The following is a 23,044-nucleotide window of genomic DNA, read 5'->3' as shown; positions in this document are numbered from 1 at the left end:
TCGAGTTGTCAACCCAATTTTCCAGTAGACGTGGAAGAGTCCGATGTCTTTGGCGCCGTCTTTGGCGCAAAGGCTTTTGGTGCCTCCTTTGGCGGCAGAATGAATAGAAGCTTGCCAGCAGGCTTTGCCGGCACGTCCATCGGCTTCTGGTGCGACGGCGCCGGAGCCGACGTCTCAGAGGCCTTATCCCGTATTCTTTGGAGTGAAGTGGCGATGAGGGATGCGTCACTCACAGCGGCACTTGGCGCCGACGAGGAGGCCCTCACCTTGCCTTCGGTTCCGACGTCCTGTGGTCCCTTTGGAATCTTGGACGTCGATGCTGCAGCCGTAGACACAGAGTCTTTGGACTTATGTGTCGAGCCTCCGCTCTTCGATCCGTGGGATTTTGCAGACTCCGTCTCAACCACGCGTCCTACTAACGGCGTCCCAGTCGGCACTGGATGCTTGTAGCCGACTTTGCTGGACTTTGTCGGCGCCGCCCCGGTCGACCCGTGCCGGACGACCTTCTTAGAGGATGCCTCCTCCGCCGATGACTTCGACTTCTGTGGACCGGAGGCCGACGGAGCCGATGAGGTAGCAGGCTTTGTTGTTTTTGTTGGAACGACCGCCATCTTAGGTGCACTCGAAGCCGGTAGTTTCGGTTTCGTTTTCGGGTCGGCCATTTTAGGCGTAGTCGATACCGATGCTTTCAGTTTCGGTTTCGATACGGGCTGCGTAGCAAGTATGTCCGTGGCCGGGCCTGATGGCGGGGCCGTGGCTTGCGGTGCAGGGTCTTGGGTAAGGCCGAGTGGCGATCCCGTGACCCGAGCCTGATCCACGTAACTTTCGGGGCATAGCTCATCCCCTGAGCTATCTTCCGCGGCCCCATAAACTTCTTCGACGTCCCCTACCTCGTCGACGTATTCAAGGTCTTGATCCACGACCTCGTCGTTGTCTTCGGGATCGGCCTCAACCTCCGTCGCGGGCGGTGAGATTTCAAGATGATGGCTTAGGCCCTCTTCTTCTGGGTCGCCGAAGATGTTATCTGGAGCCGGGGCCGCTTGCCTGGCCTCAAGGCGCACCGCGCGCCGAAGCTTGAGCGTCTTCTTCGACCTGCATCTGGAGCAGGCCATGCAGTTGTCCTCGTTATGGTCTGGCGAGAGGCATTTGTTACAGACCGGGTGCACGTCGATATGTGGGTATTTGGACCCACAGACGGGACAGTATTTAAACGGGCTCCGCTCCATGTTGAAAAGTTGTAGTCGTGTTGCGATGAGAAGGCCTCGATGTCCGAAGAGTGATACGACTCCGCAGATTCCGACTCAAAGAGACGGAAGAACTCGAGACCGTACGCAAACAATACCGACGTAATGAAACGAAGGCCTTTTGGCCTTAAAGAAGCTAGTTTTCTCGGTTCCGACAGAGAGACGTCGAGACCGCATCCGAACCCAATGGCGGAAAAAAACAATCTGGGGATGGAGCCGATGCCCATGCGCACTGTAGTCCAGGGGAGGAGCCACCTATCTCAGGATACTTCGAAGACTCTTCCAGGACAACAATGTGCGATCATCCGGACCCAACACTAGGCGGCGATCTATGCAAAAGATATGAATTTAGCAGCCCACATGCCTCGAACACAATAATCTACTGGATATCAAACAATCGAGGTTCAGTCCTCATTTCAGCACAGAAATCACACTGCTGGCTGTAACGGATAATATTACGACCCTTCTTTACAAAGGGGATGCTGCGTTTGACATGGTCTCTCATTTTATCCTACCAAGTTGTCTTTTTGATAGTGGAATTTAGCGAACGCTTTAAGTTGGCCGACACCTTTCCTACCAGATCACACTGCCTTCTGCTTGCATCTTTTAAATCCAATACAAACCCATTTAAGTGTGGAGTCCCAAAGGGTTCATCACTTAGCCTCACACTTTTATATATTTACATCGCTCTCCTTGAGGCACGAATTTGGATGCTTCGATTCGAGACCATCAAAAAAATCTGGGTTTCTACTTTGACTCCGATCGAACATTTAGGCCACGGCTCAATCATGATGCTGCATCCTGCTTTTTTAACCCTGAAAATGCTTAGAAACATTCTCCCATTTATAGCTTTGTCCTCCCACAAAATGGTCAAACAGGCTCTCAAAATGTCTAGACTGGTTTACAGAAACTGGTTATATGTGGGCTTGTCAAAGTACCTTCTTTATAGTCTACAAGTAGTCCAAAATTCAGCAGCATGTCTAATTATGAATATATCCCTGCAACAGTGTGTCATCCCTATCCTGAAAGAATTTTATTAGCTACATGTTCGAGGATGTGTTGTCTTCATAGTTCTTTGTCTGGTTCTATCAATCAATCAATCAATCAGGGGAATTATAGGATTTCGGCAAGGTCAGCGGATCAGAGGTTTCTCTTGGGTACGTGGAGGGAGATTCTCTCATTGAAGTACTGGGGTCCGGTGTGGTGGATGCATTAGTAGGCGTGGGTGAATATCTTGAAAGTGACTCTTTTCTCAACGGGGAGCCAATGGAGGTTCTGTAGGTGTTGGGTGGTGTGCTCGTGTTGAGGAATGTTGAGGATGAGTCTGGCTGCAGTGTTCTGTATGGTCTGGAGCTTGCGGATAAGAGATTTGTTGATCCCGGAGTAGAGGGTGTTGCTGTAGTCCAGTCTGCTGGTGATGAGCGCGTGGGTGATGGCCTTCCTTGATTCGCGGGGGATCCACTTGAAGGTCTTCTGGAGGGTGTTGAAGCAGCTGGAGGCGACGACGACCTGTCGGGTCATGAAGAGGGAGGATTCTAGTACAATGCTCGACCCTTCACTCAGACTATAGAAAGGTGATGAAAACTCATCAATGTATTGTTTCCCCTACACCTCCCTTGGCAAAAATGTGGGAGGAACTCTCAACCATCACCCTACCAACTTTTGTACAATAACATCTCCTTTATACAGCACAACACTGCTGCCAAGATACTTTTTTGCATTCTATAAGTCACTATGAATGTGTGTGTGTGTGTGTGTGTGTGTATATATATATATATATATTCACTGAAAAAACCATAGGTTATAGACCATATATAGTTAGGAATTAGCATTTACAAAACCTTGAAAATTCACTGAAAAAACCATAGGTTATAGACCATATATAGTTAGGAATTAGCATTTACAAAACCTTATTTTACTCACACAAAACCATTGAAATTCCATATATAGTTAGTTGCACTAACTATATATCGCGCACCCGCAATCCACTGCTGATCATGTCACATATTACATCATTCATGAAATGGTCAGTGACATCACTGATGACATCACTGATGACATCAGTGATGACATCACTGATGACAACATCCAGTGACTGTATGTTTCTGTAAAGTTAAAATATGTCTTACATATTGAAGAATGAGTGGATGTATAAGTGTCTGGATGAAGGATTTAGTAGGTGCGTGACTGACTGTATGAGTGAGTGATTAAATGTGTCTCACTGAATGCATGGGTTAGTGACTAAACTGTCTTAATTTGTGCATCATTATGTCTGTTGTTCTGTAAACTGCTGCATGTGTTGATCATTAGCTATACGAGAGGCTATATGTGTTATTAATTGGTTGCCCAAGTATTTCTATGGGAGATTGAGTTTGTGTGGGGGTGGCTGGAAGGTGTGTGACTATGCATAGATGTGTGAGCAGTTTATTCACTAGGTGTATGAGTTCAAGAGTGCATGTGGAAACAGCTACATGGGCAGTTGACTGTGTGCATGAGTGTATTGATGAGTGAATGGATATCTCAATGCTACATGTCATAGTAAGTACATATGTAAAACACAGTACATGTGAGAGTTGGCATATATAAATAACTGTGCATGAGAGCCACTGAATGAGTGAGTGGTTGTATCGATCATTGTGAACTTGTATCAGGGATTGTATAAGAGAGTAAATATGTGTTAGTATATGTTTCAATAAGTAAGGTGTGTTTAACTGTATAGTTGAAGAAATGGAGGTGAGATTGTTTCTTTGCATGACTGACTGGGTGTGTGAGTAACTCCATGGATGAGTGGCAGTGTGTGAGTGTCTGTATACACTGAGTGTATCTAAGGTTATATTAGAGTCTGAAGAGGTTTATCGTATTAGCACAAGAATGATGTCAAATGAGATGTCATCAGTGATGTCATCAGTGATGTCATTTGAGATGTCATCAGTGATGTCATCAGTGATGTCACTGACCATGTCATGAATGATGTAATATGTGACATGATCAGCAGTGGATTGCGGGTGCGCGATATATAGTTAGTGCAACTAACTATATATGGAATTTCAATGGTTTTGTGTGAGTAAAATAAGGTTTTGTAAATGCTAATTCCTAACTATATATGGTCTATAACCTATGGTTTTTTCAGTGAATTTTCAAGGTTTTGTAAATGCTAATTCCTAACTATATATGGTCTATAACCTATGGTTTTTTCAGTGAATTTCAATGGTTTTTTAATAGCAAATATCATAAGCTGTCGAATATCAAGTACGTGGTAAGTGAAAACATTTTCGTGTTTATGCACACTGATCTGCTTTGAATGGTGCCCCCCCCCCCTCATTTCTATTAGGAGTACTCTCTCTTTGCAGATAGTGAAAGGTAGTTAACGCAGGCCTTTGCCCCCGTTGTAATCCGTCGTGCCTGCTTCTCTCTCCATTTGATTGATTGTTATCCAAGTATTTACTGTTTTAGAATTAGTTCTCTTTGGTTCATTCTCTATTTACAAACAAACACAGAGTCGCAATACTCTGTTTAGTCTTTGCAGATAACGAAAAATCGTGTAAAAAAAAAGAAAAGGAATCGAGCAAAATCAGTAGGCCACTAATGGGATCTCTTTTTGACCTCGCTAAAATAGAAACATTAGGAACAACCCCTCATGACAAATACAAAACTAGTGAGATGAACTGAACTCCACACAATGATGGCTGCAAAACAGCTCGGCTCCGCCACCCACCCCGCCCAAAATAACGATAAAGAACGGCTGCCATGATTGGTTGCGGAATGACCACGACGGAGCTACGAAATGGTGCTGCTCTCATGCTAACCCCAGCTTCAGTCTGAAACATCCAGAAACACTGTAGACTACCAATTCGATCAGTTCCGGTAGCGCCCCAATGTAACCCGGTAGAGAAGAACTAGCCCTCCCCTCTTTGACTGATGGTTCTTGTTGCCTGTCCCTTCTGTTGTCATTTAACAGAACTATTTAGCCTGCTGAAAGGGGTTGTGTTCCGACCGCTGGTTGGTGGAGACATTTTGACTATATTCTGTACCTGCGTTGTCGCGTAATGCGTCATATGACGCGCCGCGTTAGCGCATCCGGAAGTCATCCGGGGCGCGCAGCGCGTAACGTAAGCATAACAAGTCATGTGACTTGTTAATAAAACTTTTCATTGGTTCATTTTACTTTTCTTATTGTAATGATGAAAGGCTTGGTCATATGACCTAAAAATTACGCTTTTCATTACTTCCGAACATTATTTTTTCTTAAATATATGTTATAATGTTCCAGGCTAATGTACTTTCCCGGAAATTTTACAACTGTCCTGCAAGTAAAATATATTCTTTTTTCGAGAAAAATAGCGTTTCTTCGTCCCATGACGGAGCCGTTGAGCAAAAGAGGGTCGACCTGCTGTCTTAGTCGCCGATACGCCTGAATATGAGATTCTTATCGATCACTTTATGTTGCAGGAATAGAAAACACAACAGCCCTTGACCATTTATCTTTACTGCGTTCCTTCGTATTATACCTTTTACCCTTCATGTAATTGGTCTGCTTTATTTCACTTGCCTTTTAATGATTCTAAAACAGTCACTATTATTAAAAACTTTACCAATGTATATACTACTACCATGTTTTCTTTTAAAAACCTTTATTGTGAAAATTTCATTATACAAATACGAGCCTATAACCACGTGGGCCTGCCACAGAGCAAACTGTAATCGTATATGATGAATAGACATTTACACTGTAGAGGAACGTAACGGGCGGGCCATTAGGTTGCAAGAACTAAGGTGTCTAACAGTTACGGAATCGGTGGACGTACATTTTATAATTAAAATACGACAGGGCCAGTTACAATAAAATTATCTAGATATACATTTGCGGGCAAGTACCATGGGTGACGTTAATTCGAACTTTCAACAGTACAGTAATCAATAACACATCAGAACTTAATATCAATAGGGATGTCGAAATAGTCAATCAATTCTCGTCCCCGCCCGCCATGTGCTTCAAAACTGCATACGTATCTCGTGATTTCAAGGTTCTGCAACCAGTACACAACAAGGAGTTACGAGTCCCATTTATTCCGGCGCCATTTTGGGCGAGGACGGACAGGTCCAGGATATAGTCAAAATGTCTCTACCAACCATCGACTATGATGATGTTCATATGCTGTATTTATTAGAGTAACACTCATCTGTCCACATGAAATTAATTTGCCACAATCTAAACATGTCATTTTAATCTTTCCAAAGTTCTTCTAAATATTTGGGACCGTTTCCCTTGCCTCTGAAGCTCTCAGTGCCACTTCTTTGATGAATGTACTAGCAGGTCAGGGGTTCTCCTCCAAATCTCTCTTTTATGCAGCACTATAATTAAGTGGTGCCACCTCTCCATATGACGATGCATGGTATAGTTACCACAACTATATTTTTTTTCGGTTCCTCTGGAGAGTTCATCGTGGCAGATGAAGCGTGTAACGTACCGGGCATTTACCTTTTTTTGCATGTACAGGAAAGGAAAAAAAAATCGAGCGTCCGAGTTCTAAGGTGTCCCAGGGCCATTTTAGTGGACCAGGCCCAAATCCAAAGAACAGGCCGCCATTTTGAGAGTCCTCTTGCAGCCGCCTGTCGCTGTAGCATCAAGAGCAGCCGAAACTCAGCTGTATGGCAACTGAAACGGTAAAGGGGCGCCCCACTACAGCAGACGAGCCTCCACCTAGGAAGGCCCATTCACGCCGGCTCCCCCCCCTTCGGGCACCCCACGCCGTTATTCGGAGCAGTATTGTAGGATGGCCACACCAGTGCGGCAACTTGCTAGACATCACCTCGGTGGTAACCGAATCTCAACGCCTTGTGGTGTCTTCTATTCAAAAAACATTGTTATGCTGCCTTCGACCTATTCGCCGCAAGTGCGCACACAACTCAACTGCATAGCTTGCTAGACACCACCTCGGTGCCATCCGGATCTTGGAATGTCAGCACCTTTTGGTGTCTTCTCTTCAGAAAATATTGTTGCGCTGCCTTTGACCCCATTCGCACATCAGTCCGCTATTGACGCCATCTCACAGGCTAATGGGGCGCCCCACGCCGACTTTCAGCATTGTAGAATGACCACACCAGTACAGCAACTTGCTAGACATCACCTCGGTGCCATCCGGATCTCGGCGCCCCACTGCAGATGAAGTGCCTCTCAACTATGAAACCACCACGGTGACATCCGGATCTTGGCGCGTTGTGCTGCCTTCGGCCTATTCGCACATCGGTCCGCTACTGACGCCATCTCACAGGCTAATGGGGCGACCCACGCCGAGTTTCAGCATTGTAGGATGACCACACCAGTACAGCAACTTGCTAGACATCACCTCGGTGCCATCCGAATCTTGGCATCTCAACGCCTAGTGGTATCTTCCATACAAAAAATATTGTTACGCTGCCTTTGGCCCCATTCGCACATCAGTCCGCAACTTAGACATCACCTCGGTGCCATCCGGATCTTGGCATCTCAGCGCCTTGTGGTGTCAGTCAGAAAATATTGTTGCGCTGCCTTTGGCCCCATTCGCACATCGGTCCGCTACTGACGCCATCTCACAGGCCAACGGGGCGCCCCACGCCGACTTTCAACATTGTAGGATGGCCACAGAAGTGCGACAACTTACTAGACACCACCTCGGTGCCATCCGGATCTTGGCGCTTTGTGCTGCCTTCGGCCTATTCGCACATCGGTCCGCTACTGACGCCATCTCACAGGCCAACGGGGCGCCCCACGCCGACTTTCAGCATTGTTGGATGGCCACACCAGTGCGGCAACTTACTAGACACCACCTCGGTGCCATCCGGATCTTGGCGCGTTGTGCTGCCTTCGGCCTATTCGCACATCGGTCCGCTACTGACGCAAACTCACAGGCCAACGGGGCGCCCCACGCCGACTTTCAGCATTGTAGGATGGCCACACCAGTGCTGCAACTTGCTGGACACCACCTCGGTGCCATCCGGATCTTGGCGCGTTGTATTGCCTTCGGCCTATTCGCACATCGGTCCGCTACTGACGCCGCCTCACGTACCAACGTATTTTCTCCGCATTTTATACCCTATGCCGCATAACAGGTCATGTGACTTGTTTATAAAACTTTTCATTGGTTCATTTTACTTTTGGTTTCCTAATGATGGAAGGCTTGATCATATGACCTAAAAACAACACTTTTCATTGGATGAAAACTTTTTTTTTTCCCAAACGATGAAAGCCCCACCTTGTTTCTGGATGTTTCAGACTAAACTGGCGTCAGCATGAGAGCACCACCATCTCGTAGCTCTGTCGTGGTCATTCCGCGAGCAATCATGGCAGCCGCTCCCCACCAGAAGCCTGCAGGAGTCGGGGCCCCCAAAACTTTTGATGAATTCTCAAGGCGGAGGGGACGCTTTCGAGAATGGGGTCCAAGACCTAGCAGACAAGCGTCCGATTTCCAAGGTGTCCCAGGGCCATTTCAGTGGACCAGGCCCAAAAAGGAAAGAGCCTGCCGCCATTGTGAGAGTCCTGTGACAGCGCCTATCGCTGCACCGCAAGAGTGGGCGCAACTCAGCTGAATTGCGGCTTTTGACACAGTGGACCAAAAACGGACGGAATGGCAACTGAAACGGTAAAGGGGCGCCCCACTACAACAGATGACACTCCACCTGGAGAGGCCCGTTCACGCCGCCTCCCCCGGGGCGCCCCACGCCGTTATTCGGAGCAGCATTGTAGGATACCAAAACCAGTGCGGCAACTTACTGGACATCACCTTGGTGCCATCGTTCTGCTGCCTTGGAACTATTCGCACAACAGTTTGCTACTGATGACCCACCCCCGCGACGCCCCACGCCGTTATTTGCTGGGTGGCAACTTACTAGACATCACTTTCGTGTCATCTAGATTTCGGCGCGTTCTGCTGCCTTGGAACTATTCGCACAACAGTTTGCTACTGATGACCCACTCCCCGCGACGCCCCACGCCGGAAATCTGGACGTTGTGCTGCGTTGGGACTATTCGCACAGCCGACCGCTACTTCGTTGTTTTTCCCTAAAAATGTTTATATGTTATTACTATTTTTGTTTTCTTGTATATATTTATAAATTATTAAAGTTTTATAATCTTACTACTTTGTCGGAGTGCTATATATTTTTAATGTGACACATAATTGTAAAAACTTTGATGTACAAAGAGTCATCCCTGGAATCTTCCGCTTCACGCTCGGTCCCCTCCCCAATCACAATACAGGATGGTTTTCAGATAATAGCAACGCTTCTGCTGTGACGGATCTCATCGAGTGTGGGCCTTGATCTACTATAACTCCTTTGAAGAGGGGTGATTCTTTACAGCTGTGGCCATAAACTACATCTGCAGGGCTAGCTGATAGCCTAGGACCGGCCTGGACAATCGGACACAGAGGAAAAGGAGTGTCAGAGGGTGCGGTAGTGAATAGGGCGAAAGGGAGGTGTCGGGCGGGCACAGGGTGTGATTCTCAGGGAAGAGCAGCGCAGATGGGGGGAGGTTTATTACCCATGCATAAGACAGAGAGCTGGGGTGACCACTGCCTGGGTGAGATGCTTGCGAGGGTGGGGAGCCATGCGTGCACAGAGTGGGTCTGGTCAAGGCATCTAAAATGGCTGCCGTGCACGACAAAAGTGTGGCATTTGAAAAAAGACAAGATTGCGCAGACAATGTTTTTCAACACTTCCTGATTTCCTTCGAATCGAACGTTAACAGACGTTGGGGCATATTACCAAAGTTAAGCGATATTTATCCCTAACGATGCATTGCAAAGATTTTTTTACCGTCAGAAATTATCGCAGATAAACCTTACTATTATCAAGGTTTATCGCAAATACGATAAAAAACGACCGCAATGCATTAATATCGCTGAAAACTCAGCGATATTCATGCATTACCGAGCTAATGCTCTTAGCCATGTTATCCACCTCCCATTGGATAACATGGCTAAGAACTGCTCAGGGCAGCTGTTACTTTTTGGAGATATTCGCGCTTATCTCGAATATTTCCAAAAGTTGATAATAGGAGATAGCGATGTTAGCGACTGTTTCCAGTCGCTAACATCTTGGCATGCCCACTTTGCATGTCATTAGTGATAAATATCACTCACATGCAAAGTGGGGCCCAAGATGGTCGCTATCTCCTACTAGCCGTCGCTAACTGGTGTTAGCAACAGCTAGGTAATACAGATATAATTTTATCTCCGCGAAGCGGAGCGCTGTTACAGATATATATCTTGTTTTTTAACGTTAATTTCTCAAAATGCACTGAAGCACATATATTGAGACCTAGCAAAGGCACATCGGGCTACCAGTCCCTAATATTTTACCAAGTTTCGTGCAAATCCATTCAGCCGTTCGATTATTATTATTATTTTTTTTTTTTTGCCCCGCGGGGCCCTTTTAAAACCTCCACATCAAACCTAGGGGGTCAGCGAGGATCTACTATGCCCCCTTATGGTCATTTGCCCCTTCGCTTTGGCCTCCTCTTGTCTCTCGATCCTACCGAGAGACAAGATGGCGGCCGCTACGTACTGTTTGGAATGTTTACAGACACCGGAGAGCCAATCAGCTTCGCTTCGCAAAGCTCCGTAACGCGAAAAGTACGCGAAGCGGTGCGCTGTTACAGACATATATCTTTTTTTGAACGTTAATTTCTCAAAATCCACTGAAGCACATATATTGAGACCTAGCAAAGGCACATCGGGCTACCAGTCCCTACAATTTTGCCAAGTTTCGTGCAAATCCATTCAGCCGTTCGATTATTATTATTATTTTTTTTTTTTGCCCCGCGGGGCCCTTTTAAAACCTCCACATCAAACCTAGGGGGTCAGCGAGGATCTACTATTCCCCCTTATGGTCATTTGCCCCTTCGCTTTGGCCTCCTCTTGTCTCTCGATCCTACCGAGAGACAAGATGGCGGCCGCTACGGACTGTTTGGAATGTTGACAGACGCCGGAGAACCAATCAGCTTCGCTTCACAAAGCTCCGTTGCGCGAAAAGTACGCGTCCTGGAGCGCTGCCCGGTCCGCTGTTACAGATATATATCTTTTTTTAAACGTTAATTTCTCAAAATCCACTGTAGCACATATATTGAGACCTACAAAAGGCACATCGGGCTACCAGTCCATACAATTTTGCCAAGTTTCGTGCAAATCCATTCAGCCGTTCGGGCTAAAAGTGAGGCCAACCGCCCTATGGAAAACTCAATGTTAAAAACACGTTTTGGGACCCCCCTTTTTTCTCGACCCCCCCTGGACGAACCCCCCCCCAATTTTCAGGGGCTGCTCAGAAACAAAATGTGCCATTTTCCTGAAAATTTCAGCCAATTCCGTCCACAAACGCCAAAGTTATTAGACATAGAATTTTCAAAAAACCCATAGAGAAAAAATCCTAACTATATATACCTACTGGCGACTGCCAGTAGGATATATATATATATATATATATATATATATATATATATATATATATATATATATATATATATATATATATATATATATATATATATATATATATATATATATATATATATATATATATATATATATATATATATATATATATATATATATATATATATATATATATATATATATATATATATATATATATATATCTATCTATCTATCTATCCAGTAACCTTCCCAAAAGAAAGTCTGAGGCCACTTAGGGGGAACACATCGGAGAATCTTTATTGCTGCAAAGCACAATGGCGCGGGCGGGCGTATGCATTTCGGCCGTGTGGCCTCCTCAGCGCCCAGCATGTAATACAGGAGATAAATGCGCCGCTCAACAGTTCTGCCCCACCTCGTTCAGGTAAAAGCTGTGGTTAGCTCCTCCCCCTAGCCGTAATCAATGTCACCTGCTCGGGTTCTCCATTGTGGTGAGGAACTACTGGTCCCAGCATGCAATGTTCTGCCAGGATCGCCACGTTTCTGCGGGGAATAACAGGACTGTTAGGCAGCTTTCTCCTCATGTCCCGCACTGCCTGCCACAGCCAAAGAACTCCTTGCGTCCCCCGTCACTGCACAACCGCCACACTCAGGTACGTAAGTCCACAGGGGCAAGTGCGACAGTGCGCCAAGCCCAAAGCAGAGTTCAGTGACTCTACCACCGCGTCTGTCCCTCCTGTTTGCAGTGGTGGGCTTGATGCATTCCGATACCTCGGAGTCGAAGAAAAGTTGCGCCGGAGCACAACGCTGCCAGTGACGATCAAGCCAGCTTGTGTGCAGGGGCCCCAGTAGCACTACACTGGCAAGTAGTGCAAAATATGTCCAGTAACCTTCCCAAAAGAAAGTCTGAGGCCACTTAGGGGGAACACATCAGAGAATCTTTATTGCTGCAAAGCACAATGGCGCGGGCGGGCGTATGCATTTCGGCCGTGTGGCCTCCTCAGCGCCCAGCATGTAATACAGGAGATAAATGCGCAGCTCAACAGTTCTGCCCCACCTCGTTCAGGTAAAAGCTGTGGTTAGCTCTTCCCCCTAGCCGTAATCAATGTCACCTGCTCGGGTTCTCCATTGTGGTGAGGAACTACTGGTCCCAGCATGCAATGTTCTGCCAGGATCGCCACGTTTCTGCGGGGAATAACAGGACTGTTAGGCAGCTTTCTCCTCATGTCCCGCACTGCCTGCCACAGCCAAAGAACTCCTTGCGTCCCCCGTCACTGCACAACCGCCACACTCAGGTACGTAAATCCACGGGGGCAAGTGCGACAGTGCGCCGAGCCCAAAGCAGAGTTCAGTGACTCTACCACCGCGTCTGTCCCTCCTGTTTGCAGTGGTGGGCTTGATGCATTCCGATACCTCGGAGTCGAAGTAAAGTTGCGCCGGAGCACAACGCTGCCAGTGACGATCAAGCCAGCTTGTGTGCAGGGGCCCCAGTAGCACTAAACTGGCAAGTAGTGCAAAATATGTCCAGTAACCTTCCCAAAAGAAAGTCTGAGGCCACTTAGGGGGAACACATCGGAGAATCTTTATTGCTGCAAAGCACAATGGCGCGGGCGGGCGTATGCATTTCGGCCGTGTGGCCTTCTCAGCGCCCAGCATGTAATACAGTAGATAAATGCGCCGCTCAACAGTTCTGCCCCACCTCGTTCAGGTAAAAGCTGTGGTTAGCTCCTCCCCCTAGCCGTAATCAATGTCACCTGCTCGGGTTCTCCATTGTGGTGAGGAACTACTGGTCCCAGCATGCAATGTTCTGCCAGGATCGCCACGTTTCTGCGGGGAATAACAGGACTGTTAGGCAGCTTTCTCCTCATGTCCCGCACTGCCTGCCACAGCCAAAGAACTCCTTGCGTCCCCCGTCACTGCACAACCGCCACACTCAGGTACGTAAATCCACGGGGGCAAGTGCGACAGTGCGCCGAGCCCAAAGCAGAGTTCAGTGACTCTACCACCGCGTCTGTCCCTCCTGTTTGCAGTGGTGGGCTTGATGCATTCCGATACCTCGGAGTCGAAGTAAAGTTGCGCCGGAGCACAACGCTGCCAGTGACGATCAAGCCAGCTTGTGTGCAGGGGCCCCAGTAGCACTAAACTGGCAAGTAGTGCAAAATATGTCCAGTAACCTTCCCAAAAGAAAGTCTGAGGCCACTTAGGGGGAACACATCGGAGAATCTTTATTGCTGCAAAGCACAATGGCGCGGGCGGGCGTATGCATTTCGGCCGTGTGGCCTTCTCAGCGCCCAGCATGTAATACAGGAGATAAATGCGCCGCTCAACAGTTCTGCCCCACCTCGTTCAGGTAAAAGCTGTGGTTAGCTCCTCCCCCTAGCCGTAATCAATGTCACCTGCTCGGGTTCTCCATTGTGGTGAGGAACTACTGGTCCCAGCATGCAATGTTCTGCCAGGATCGCCACGTTTCTGCGGGGAATAGCAGGACTGTTAGGCAGCTTTCTCCTCATGTCCCGCACTGCCTGCAACAGCCAAAGAACTCCTTGCGTCCCCCGTCACTGCACAACCGCCACACTCAGGTACGTAAATCCACGGGGGCAAGTGCGACAGTGCGCCGAGCCCAAAGCAGAGTTCAGTGACTCTACCACCGCGTCTGTCCCTCCTGTTTGCAGTGGTGGGCTTGATGCATTCCGATACCTCGGAGTCGAAGAAAAGTTGCGCCGGAGCACAACGCTGCCAGTGACGATCAAGCCAGCTTGTGTGGAGGGGCCCCAGTAGCACTAAACTGGCAAGTAGTGCAAAATATGTCCAGTAACCTTCCCAAAAGTAAGTCTGAGGCCACTTAGGGGGAACACATCGGAGAATCTTTATTGCTGCAAAGCACAATGGCGCGGGTGGGCGTATGCATTTCGGCCGTGTGGCCTCCTCAGCGCCCAGCATGTAATACAGGAGATAAATGCGCCGCTCAACAGTTCTGCCCCCCCTATATATATATTTTTTATACAAACACTCACGGATATTAAAGTCATAATTACCATTATTTATGCCTCATGCAGGGACCTTTGTAAAGCTGGTCTACAATTTCCAAACACTTTGCTTTGTTGGCTCCTTGAAATGATTAGATTTTGCCAGTAAACTAAGATGTTAGACAATTGTTTCAAGGTATTAATAGGCAAACATTATAATTCATGGAATAAATCAACATACATAAGTACACTCTTAAAGTAGATCCTTACCTAGGGTAGATCGGTTTCTGGTGACCAGCCAGCAATGATAGCCAAAAAGAAACAACAAACTGACGAAAAACATGACGGACACAAAGAGAAGGAATAGGATGTGGAACTTCGATCGACTGTTTTCCAGTGTCCCCTGAAAAAGAATAAGCGCCTTATGAGAAATAAAGTTCATGAGGATATAAGCCTAGTATGTGCATCTGTGATATTACAAGGCCCAGACTTCTCTCAGATGGATCAACAAATCGGGTCTCAAGAATCTGCCTCCATGAACGTGCCCTCAGAATGTACCCTCAGAAAACACCCTCAGAATGTACCCTCTTCTCCACGCCACTAGACACTGTAACATTATGGTAAATCAGGCACAGGAGGTTCTCCTTTAACAGGTTCTCCTTTAATAAAAACGTACACCACTCATCAGGAGTAGAAAGTTCAATTTTCCATTCCAGTGGATGACTACGGATAGTTGTCTTCCAATCTTCAACAGCTACATTTCTGGATGCAATAATGCTCCCCATGCACCTGATCTATCTTACATGGTGAATTTCTATGTCGGTTTAGAATAGTTTGGGTCAATATTTCGATTAACATTTTTGAGCACTGGCAACATGACCCATCATCGTCCCTTTATTAAGAACATTAACATTACCCTTTATGGGGCAGAGAACCCATATTTGTTATCCTAAATGTTCTTTCTAGGAGTGGACAGCCTGCATACACAGATGATAGTGAGAATCAGAAAACAAGCGAAGTACTAGCAATGTTTGGATAGCACACACTAACCACCTAATTAGAGCTATTTTCTGGGTTGCTAGGATGGTTAAATACTATGTTATTGGTGCCCTTGAGGTTAGTAACAAATTCTAGCGTTGCAAGTGTTTTTTCAACATTTTCAATTGCTGAATTTTACTATTTTTATTTTATTTTTTACCTTCTACGTTATAGGATTTTCGAGTATATTTATTGTGATTGCTGTGCCATGTTCTTTTCTCATTTCTGATCTGTATACCATAGGGGGAAATTGTATATTTGTCTGCAGAGCTTTGAGAAGGGTACTGGAGCTTAAGTATACTGGCATTGGTTGAACTGTACAAATAATAAACAAACAATGAACATTTATTTTTGGATGATCCTGGACAAATTACTTTGATCAAACTAATTTATGACACATGAATATGAACAACACTAACAACCATATTTCTTAGTTTGTACTGAGATTTATTTTCAAAGGTACAAATCTTACGAAGTTTATGTTGATGAGAGGAAATGAAAAAGGCATGTGACAGAATTTCAGGTAAATGTTAAAGTTGACTGGCAAAAAAGACTGATGGGATGAATCAGAAAGGTTGTTGAAGGGTTTGGGGGCCAAGAAAGAAAAAAGCTGGAAAATGAGATGGAAAGCTACAGCAAGAGACAAAAACAAAACAGGCTTCCAGAATGTAAAACTTGAGTGGGTATAGTGAAGAACGAAACTAAAAGGGCATAGAGAAAACACAAGTGTAGGGCACTGTCAGCCAATTAAATACATTTCTTATATTTGGTAACACTCTTTCTGGTAAATACTCTAACTAATTGCATATTACCCAATTAAGCAGTCCCCCAGACACCACAGTGGGTCTGGACAATATTTTGCAGCAGTGCTGCACCACGCCACCAGGTGGCACTGTGTGGCACCCCAGCACGCTGACATCAGTTTCCTATGATTAGTCTTTCATGAATAATTGTTTGTACCAGTGAGCTTATTACTAATGAACAAGTTACTTACCTTCGGGTACATCTTAACTGGTAGGGATTGTATCTAGCCACAGATTCCTTACCTTAGAATATTCCAATAGGGCCTACATTGGATACGGATATCTTTTGTTAACAGAACACCTGCGCGGCGGTACGTGGTGTAGTTCGGCTCCATTTGGCTTCATGACCCTAATCTTTGCCGGAAGTGCCTATATTGGAGCACTTCAGTTCCTTTTCATGACTTTCCACACCAGAAGTTCAGAGCCGTGAATAGCACTGACCACTGGTGTGTAAAACTAGGGCCTTTAAAGGTGAAACAGCCCTTTACTCAGTAAGGAATCTGCAGCTAGATAGAGTCTCTACCAGAGTAGGTGTCACCAAACAAAAGTAACTTCTTCATCCGATAGAGACTTATACCCACATATTCCTTACCTTATCCAAGTAATACCTTTCCAGTGGGGGCTGTGACATAGATTAGACTGGAAAATCCTGTACGACAGAACAGGCAAAATGCCTATGTCGCCGGACCCACCTGTCCAGGCAGTAGTGCTTCGTAAACTTGTGCAGGGAAGTCCTCGTTGCTCTCTTACAGATATCCAAGAAAAGCACTTTGTGAGCTAACACAGTGGTCACAGCCTAGGTTCTGGTAGAATAAGCTCGCACACCCTCACAAGGTTAATTTTTTGGCCAATGAATGGCAGATCTTGATGCAGAGCACTATCCATTGTGAGATGGTCCATTTCTACACTTTTTTGGCTCTAATGTACGCCACAAGGAGTTGATCATCCTCACGGAACTCTTTTGTGCTGGTCAAGGTAGAGGGGTGAAGAGGAGCATAATAGGTAGGCAAAGTGATGGAATGGCATACTTGAAAGGAAGTTACCACCTTCGGTGGGAAGGATGCTCTAGTGGGAAGGACCACTTTGTCTGGGTAGATGGTAAGATACAGAGGCTGTGATGACTGTGTCTGCAATCCAGGTAGATGTTATTGCCACTAGGAAGGCCGGTTTTATGATAGGTGGCCTGAGAGAGCAGTTGTATAGCAGCTCGAAGGGAACACACATCAATAATGTGAGAGCTAAGTTGAGGTCCCACTTTGGCACTTTGAAAGGAGCTGGTAGAAACATATGTTGAAGACCTTTGAGAAACCTATTTACAATAGGGGGCTTGAAAAGGGATGGCTGGTCTGGCAACTGCAGAAATGCTGATATGGCGAACTGATAACCTTTCAATGTGCCTATATCTGAGCCCTCCTGAGCCAGTGCAAGATTAAACAAAATAAAAAAAAACAAAAAAAACAAAATAACATGGGAAAGGGGTGCAGATAGAGGGTCAACTTGTTTATCTGTGCACCATGCCACAAACTTGCACTAACGGCAGGCGTATCCCATCTTGGTGGAGAGCCAATATAACATTGCAGCCTTCGGGCAGAAGGTCGAAAGCTGTCAACTGTTGCCGCTTAATCTCCATGCATGAATGCAAAGCATTTTCAAGTTCGGGTGCAGAACCCTGCCCTGTTGCTGTGAAAGAAGATCCTCCCAAAGAAGCAGGCTGAATGGAGCACTTGTACTCAACAGTTTAACATACCAGACTCTCCAAGCCCAAACTGGAGCCACAAGAATGGCTTTGGTCTGGTTGTTCGGGACCTTCTTAAGAACTCTGGGCAGGAGTGCTATTGGTGGAAGAGGCCTGAGCTCCACTGGATACAAAACGTATCTCTGAGCTAGAGCATTCTTGGAAACTTCAGCATCCAAAACTGCTTACACTGAGCTGACAATGCACATTCTCATCGGAGACAAACAGATCCAACCAAGGCTCTCCCCATTCTTGGAAAAGGCCTTGCACCTCCTCCGGATGGAGACTCCATTCGATCCGCTAGGCTGTGACAACTGAGTTTGTCCACCCTGGTTTTCAGAGAACCTGCCAGATATTGAACCACCAGGGGTATGCCCTGACGTTCCAGTCATGTCCAGAGGCGCAGTGCCTCTTGACAAGGAGCCCTCGACCACACCTTGCCAAATCAGAGCGATTCCACTGTTACTGTGCCCAGTCTCACCAAAATTCAGGAGAGAAGTCAAAACATCACTACCACAGCGCATATCCTGGACTTGCCGATCAGGAGGAAAGGCATGAAACTGCACTGTACCCAGAACCGCTCTGATGAAAGGGAGCGTCTGAGAAGGAGTAAAGTTGAGACTTCAGCACGTTGATAGTTATTCCCAGTGAGTGCAGAAGGTTCACCATAGACTGAAGATGGGAGACAACTGCCTCGGTGAAGCCCACCTTTAAAAAGTGTATTTTTCTGCTGTGCTGGATCTTAATTTTTCCCATTGTTCATGACAAGGCCAGCTCGTCATAAGCACAGGTCTAGTGGAACTGCATGACGAGCTGACCTTGTCATTAGCATCGAACAGGTTAACAGCCAATCCTCAGAGTAGGAAAAGACTGGAATTCCTGACCTCCGCATGTGAGCTGCAACTACCGCCATAACTTTCGTGAACACCCGAAGGACACTGGCAAGACCAACGGGGAGCACAGCAAACTGAAAGTGCTCCTGGCTGACTGTGAGCCGCAGGGAACATCTATGAAAAGGGAGGACAGGGTGTGAAAATAAGTGTGCTGTACATTCAGAGATACCATCCAGTCTCCTGGGTACAGGGCAGACAGGACTTGCGTGAACATTTTGAATTTATCCTTCTTTAGGAAGAGATTGAGAAGGTGCATACATAGAATAGAAAAAAGTTCTCCTTTCTTCTTGTGCACCAGAAAGTAGTGGGAATAGTAACAACAACCTACTTCTGATGCCGTTTTCAGTTTGTCATAAATAGGTGGCATGGATGGGTGAACACAAAGTGGAGGGTGTAGCCCCTTTGGACGAGCTGCAAAACCCAATGGTGGGATGTAATTGACCTTCAGTGGTACAGGTGATTACGTTTCCTGCCCCCACTCGATGCCATGGATGGTCAGAGGGCATATTAAAGGGGTTTGAAGGCTGCAGCTGCTGGGAAGGGGGAGTGGGCAGGGAGGACTAGCATGACCTCCAGAATGTTGTCCTCGGCCTTGAAGATTGTGAGGTCTGCTGGCCGGGCTGGCTGGGCGTGTAAAGACACTGTTGGAGCCCCTCCCATACGGACGAAAGGCAGACTGGGATTGACAAGCGGCCATGGAAAGGACCAAAGATCTGGCCGTAGCCTTACTGTCCTTGAAACGCTCTAGCGCTGAGACCGCCTATATCCGAAGAGACGAGTGCTATCAATGGGCATGTCTACGAGAGAAGCCTGGACATCCCCTGAAAAGCCAGTGGTTCCCAGCCAGGCATGGCGTCTCAATGCCACGGACGTTAAAATCACTCTACTCAGCGAGCTGGTCGTGACCAGCCCACATCGTTTGGAGAACTCTGCTGCAGCTCTGCCATCTGCAAGTGCCTGTGACCGTATGGCTCAGTTCTCCTCTGAGACTATTGTACATTTTCATCCATAATAAGTAAAGATAAACATTTTGATTGGGATGAGTTTTTTTGTAATAAATCTTTCAGGATTCATTTTAATTTAATTTTGTATATTTATTTAAAGAATAAGTTAATAGTGCTGTAGCATTTCTTATTTTGTTCTGCAGTTAAATTAAATATATTCAATTAATGTACATTAATATTATCATAAAGTAGTTTTACAGGGGAGATCTCCCAATGGTTAAGTACAGGGAAAAGGAAAAGGTTTATTAAACTTAAAAACAAGTAGAGGTACTTTTTGTTAAATATTAATACCAAATTATTTTATATGTTTAATTTAAATGTAGAAGAAAATAAAAACGCTACAGAACTAGTAACAACATTTTTTAATTATATATTTGATTACTTTACAGATATTATATTAAAATAATTTTTCTGACATTTAAATTTAAAGAAAAATCCAACGTATAGTAAAAAAACTATTTTTTATTATGTGTGAAGTAATTAAAAGTGATGTATAGAATCAATTGAAAAAGCGATCTCATTAAATTTTAATACAAATTAACGTTACATTAATTTGTAGATTTAAAAGATTGTAAATTTTTTATAAATAAAATAATTCATTGATTTCTAAGGAAGGTGTTGAAGTATTGGTGGTTGACCATGTGTAATACTGAACTTACTTCAGCTCTGAGCTGGAATACATTTACTATTGGTTGTTTTTTTTCAGCTGTGCTTACTTTAGAAGTGCAGTGTGTGAATAGAAGTGATCACACTCGTTTTAGGTGTGTGAATGTCCCTTCCTAAACTACTCCTTAGCCCTACTTTAACTCCTCCTTAAATCACCACTAATTTTGTAGTATGTACGTCACTCCCCTGATCCCTCCCACATTTACTACTAAGGGGCCGATTCCGGTTGGAAGGGCTCCGAACGATGGTCGGAGCCCTCCGACCGAACCGGAATGTGTGGGCTAGATCCCTGTCCGGCCGAGCCATTCTGATGGGCTCGGTCGGAAAGGAATCTGACTCGGATTTCTGGATTGCAGACGACAGGCTCGGAGAGCCTGTCCGCAGTCCGGAAATCCCTCAGTACTCCCCCGGTCGCCTCTTTACGACAGAGGGAGTACGATGGCAGCTTTTCACTGTCTTTTCGTGCCGGTGTGTCCGGCACGAAAAGGCAGTCGGAAGCTGTCTCTGGGGCCCCCAGCAGGGCCCTCATGGGTGTGAGGCTGTCGGATAGGGGCACCTATGGTGCCCTCCGTTGATCCCTGCACCCGGTGGCAGGCACCTTGGGGTGCCGGCCACAGGGTGCCGGGATGAACTGCACTCCTGCTTTCAACAATGCAGGCATGCATTCCGCTCGGAATGCATGCCTGTATTGTTAAGTATACGAATGCGACCAAACCCTGTTCGGTCGCATCGTACTAGCAGGGCTGTAACCGATGACAGCAGGTCGGTCGGTTACAGCTCCTGGCCGATGTCGGACGAACTCAGGTCCGTCCAACATCGGAATTGGCCCCTAAGTAGAAATCTTACATGTGTGAGGCTCTTCACATACAAAAGATAGAAGCAGTGGATGTGGAGTTTACGCTTATGTAGGACTTTAGTAGAATTGTTGTGTTACTACGAAACATATTACAAAATGCAATTAGCGAATAGGCCCGGAAGAGTCTAAGATGTGTCATAGTCACCCTCACCTGGATCCAGGTAAAGCATGAAACATAAGAACCACAGCCCGAATAACCTGGACTCGTTGCTGCAAACAAAAGCCCCAAACTCCGTCTCCAGGATCGCCCTAATGAATGGAAGCCTCTGTGAGGGAATCAGGTGGGACAACACAACAAACTGAAAATGCTTCTGGCCCACTAAGAAGGGCGGGTATATAAAAATAAGCACCCTGAAAGTCTGAGGACACCATTCCATTATTCAGGTCCAGAGAAGATAGGAGTTGAGGCAAGAAGAATTCCAAGATTCCCTTTTTCGGGATGAAGAACTAGTGAGAATAACAACCGTCATCGTTCTCCACTTCTGGTGCCCTCTCAATCTTACTACTACAGAGCAGCAGGAATAACTCCTTTAGCGGGATGGGCAGATGCTCTGCTTAAATTCGTTCTGGTGTGGGAGGAATTTTGGGTGAAGAGGAGACAAAAATTAGGCTATAGCTTGTTTAAACAATGTGCAAGACCCATCTATTTGATGTGATGGATCACCAACACAAGAGGAAGAGCTTAATCCTGACTCCCCATTGCTTGTGCCTGTGTCACTGATAGCAAATTAAAGCAGTTTGTTGGCCGTTGTAGTGGGAGCTGAAAGATTTGTACCGCAACCGGTATATGCATTACCTTGGTGAATATGCCTCCACTGCATTGAAAGTAAGTGCATTTCTGCCTATGAAGGTGTTCTCTACCTATACCTGTGGAATAGACCCTAATTTTGGAAAGTAGTGTGGAAATTGTTCAGCAGGGGTCAACGCCCCAAAAGGCATTTCCATTAGCAAAACCTGTACATCGTCAGAGAACCTGGTGGATATCAGCCAGACATGTTGGCAATAGAAAACACTTGTACCAACCTCACTGCCAAGGCAATCTGTCTTGTCCAGACCAACATGGATGATATACTTAGCTGTGTCCTGCCACCATGCATGACGGCAGAGAGACTAAGATCTTCATGGACTGACGACATGACCTAGCTGGCCATGCCCCAAAAGGGCATTTCTGTTTCGGTCCAACAAATGGACTGTGTTTACGGATCGCAGTGCAAGCTGGCAGAGGAAAACATGTTTGCCAAAGGTGTCAGTCCTATTGCATTGTCTGTCTAAAGCGTTGGTTGGAAACCATTTACGACTCACGTTCCTCTCGGAGGCCTGCACAATCGGATCTCTAAAGTGGGGTGCTTGGTTTGGAAATCTGGATCACCAGGAGTCGGTCAAGCTCGGTCTAAGGGGAGGTATACCAATCACTGGCATTTTGCAAATTAATG

The 23,044-nt window shown here is 46.1% G+C and overlaps 1 protein-coding gene across 1 annotated transcript in view; it reads right to left on the bottom strand.

The window, feature by feature from the left end:
• The window catches only part of ZDHHC15 (zDHHC palmitoyltransferase 15), a 216,843-nt gene that overhangs the window by 70,799 nt on the left and 123,000 nt on the right, over positions 1 to 23,044 (bottom strand). Inside the window, exon 8 of the mRNA XM_078688832.1 lies at positions 14,887 to 15,019. Coding sequence (XP_078544958.1) covers positions 14,887 to 15,019 — 133 coding nt within the window. The remainder of the gene's footprint in view (positions 1 to 14,886; positions 15,020 to 23,044) is intronic.

The sequence above is a fragment of the Lissotriton helveticus genome, chromosome 4_1, assembly GCF_964261635.1.
Source record: "Lissotriton helveticus chromosome 4_1, aLisHel1.1, whole genome shotgun sequence".
In the NCBI taxonomy this organism is placed as follows: Eukaryota; Metazoa; Chordata; class Amphibia; order Caudata; family Salamandridae; genus Lissotriton; species Lissotriton helveticus.
The sequence above is the reverse complement of the archived record's forward strand: the minus strand, read 5'-3'. Positions and strand labels throughout refer to the sequence as shown.